The sequence below is a fragment of the Alligator sinensis genome, unplaced genomic scaffold (assembly GCF_000455745.1).
Source record: "Alligator sinensis unplaced genomic scaffold, ASM45574v1 scaffold1060_1, whole genome shotgun sequence".
Taxonomy (NCBI): domain Eukaryota; kingdom Metazoa; phylum Chordata; order Crocodylia; family Alligatoridae; genus Alligator; species Alligator sinensis.
In genome coordinates this window covers 279002-281365 of record NW_005842907.1, presented here as the reverse complement: position 1 = coordinate 281365, position 2364 = coordinate 279002, and the positions used below count along the sequence as shown (strand labels likewise).

The 2364-nt window shown below is 68.0% G+C and overlaps 2 protein-coding genes across 2 annotated transcripts in view; one reads left to right on the top strand and one right to left on the bottom strand.

The window, feature by feature from the left end:
- DHX38 (DEAH-box helicase 38) overlaps positions 1-2364 on the bottom strand; it is a 25601-nt gene that overhangs the window by 13138 nt on the left and 10099 nt on the right. The gene's annotated exons all lie outside the window — the stretch shown is intronic.
- On the top strand, positions 115-2330 carry PMFBP1 (polyamine modulated factor 1 binding protein 1). Its single transcript, XM_025192229.1, is given in 8 exon segments — positions 115-298; positions 369-494; positions 572-922; positions 970-1014; positions 1017-1135; positions 1229-1303; positions 1490-1583; positions 1733-2330. Coding segments are annotated over 8 exon segments (1035 nt in total). The 5' UTR covers positions 115-148; the 3' UTR covers positions 1808-2330.

The window sequence follows — 2364 nt, the reverse complement described above, 5'->3', positions numbered from 1 at the left end:
GTTGGGGGGGGGGGGGACCAGGCAATCGTGCCCTGCCACCCACACAGCTTGCCCCTGTGAGCACCACCCCCACCCCAAGGCTGCAGCCTCCTGGCATGACACCAGCCCCCAGCCCTGTCTCTGCCTGCAGCTGCAGGCGCAGGAGGTGATGCAGCAGGCCCTGCGCAAGGAGCGGAGGCAGCAGCAGTGCCGTGCCGATGAGCTGCAGGAGCAGCTGCAGCATGCCACAGAGCGGGCGAGTGCGTTGGAGCTGGCAGGTGCCGTGCTGCAACAGCAGCTGAACAGCAGCCAGCGGGCGGTGAGTGCAGGACCAGGGTCCCGGGGGTGCAGGGCCAGGCTCATGGCTGCTGACCCTACTTTGGCCGTAGCTACGGGACCAGGAGCAGCAGAGTCAGAGCCTGCAACACCACAGGAGCCAGCTGGAGACAGAGGCACAGGAGCTGCGGGAGCAGCTGCGGCAGTGCCAGGCCCAGCTCCAAGGGGCCCAGCAGCAGGTGAGTGGCCACAGGGTCGTGCCCAGCCCCTCACGCCTGCTGGGGCTGCAGCGGTGACAGGGGGCTGCTCCTGGCAGGCCAAACACCATGAGGCTGCCCTAGGGCAGCTGCAGGAGGCGCTGCAGGCAGCAGAGGCCCGCGCAGGGCAGAGCCAGGTGGCTGCCATGGAAACTGCGCGGGAGCTGCAGCAGGCACGTGCCAGCAGCCAGCAGGAACTGGCTGCCGCCCTGGGACAGGTATGGAAGAGACCACTGCACCCCCACCAACCCAGGGCACGGGCCCAACAAACAGGTGCCAGCAGCACCCATGTCCCGAGCAGGGGGGCCCCCAGGAGCAGTCTGCACCCACCCATGCATGCACACACCCTGCTGCGAAGGGCCCATGCTCTGGGGCCAGTTACTCCACTGCTGCACGCCCTGGGGCCCCCTGCCAGTTTTGGGCCCTGCACCTCCCACGGCAGGGCTGGCCTGGGCAGGGGCTGGGGCTGGGGCGGGCTGTGCTGGTGCCCAGGGCGGTGTCACTCTCTTGCAGGCTGACGTCCTGCGCTCCTCACTTGAAGCTGCCCGTGCCGACAGCCAGCGACTGCAGCGTGAGAGCGAGCTGGTGCTGGCAGATGTGCGGCAGTGGGCCACGGAGCAGAAGTGAGTGGCAGCAGGAGGGCAAGGGCGGGGCCCAGGGCCCCCCCATGCTTCCTGCCCAAGCCCTCACTTCTCCCTGCTTCCATTCCATTGCAGACGAGCCAACGAGAGGCTGGGGCAGAAGCTGCGGGAGCAGAGCAAGGAGCTGGTGCGGCTGACAGGGGAGCGGGAGTAAGTAGCCCGTGACCCCCCCCAACCCTGCGGGCAGCCCCCAGCGCAGGGAGTGGGAAGCTGGCATGGGGGGCAGTGCTGGCTGTGCTAGGGGGGCAGGGGGCTACCTCCCTGTGCTGCCAGCGGGTGACCACTGCACTGGGCACATGGACAGGCCGCAGCTCAGCCTCCTCTGCCCGGCCACAGGCACCTGCAGGAGACCCTGGTCCAGCTGCAGCAGCAGAACAAGCACATTGCAGCCACAGCACAGCAGCAGCGCATCACCTGCGAGCGCCTCAGGGTGAGTGGGCATGGCTGCCACAGGAACCAGCAACCAGGGCTGCCACAGGGTCAGAGGCCACCAGCCCTTCCTCCACCCTGGCTGGAGTGGAGGCTGCGGGGCAGGGGGTGAGGCTACCACAACCTCAGTGCCCGCTCGTCTCCCTTCAGGCGCTCCAGGACTGCAGCGTGGACGCAGGGGTGCTGCTGCACTCACCGTGGCTGCCGCTGCCCGGAGAAGACTGAGGTCCTGCCTGTGCACAGCAACCGCTTCCACCTCCCAGCACTGCTGACCATGAGCCCCGGCAGGCAGCACAGCCTTGTCCCTGGCAGAAACCACGCGCAACAGCTCTGGGGGAGCAGGGGGCACAGGGCTGCATGAGGCCAGCACCTGCAGGGACTGTGACTACCCCAGCAGGCAGGAGCACAGCCCCTGGTGTCATTAAAGTGGTGCAGGCACAGTCTTCGCAGCCCCAGCGTTTCCTGCAACAGGGCAGGGAGCACAAGCGGGGTGGAGGGGGCACATGCCAGCAGCCATGGTGCTGCCTTTTCACCGCCACCTTGCATGGAGGTGGTCGCAGGGCAGGCAGGGTTGTGCCAAGCTGACAGGCTGCAGTGGAAGGTCAAGCTATGGTAGGCTGCCCACAGGGCCCCGCTCAGACAGCCCTGTGAATGCACCGTGCCCCCTGCCACGCAAAGGGAGGCCCCTGTGCCCCGCGCTGCCCACAGCAGGGGCAGATCCTTGTCCCCAAGCCTGTGGTCCACTGGCAGCACAGACTCACAGGCTGGCCCCGCTCCGCCCG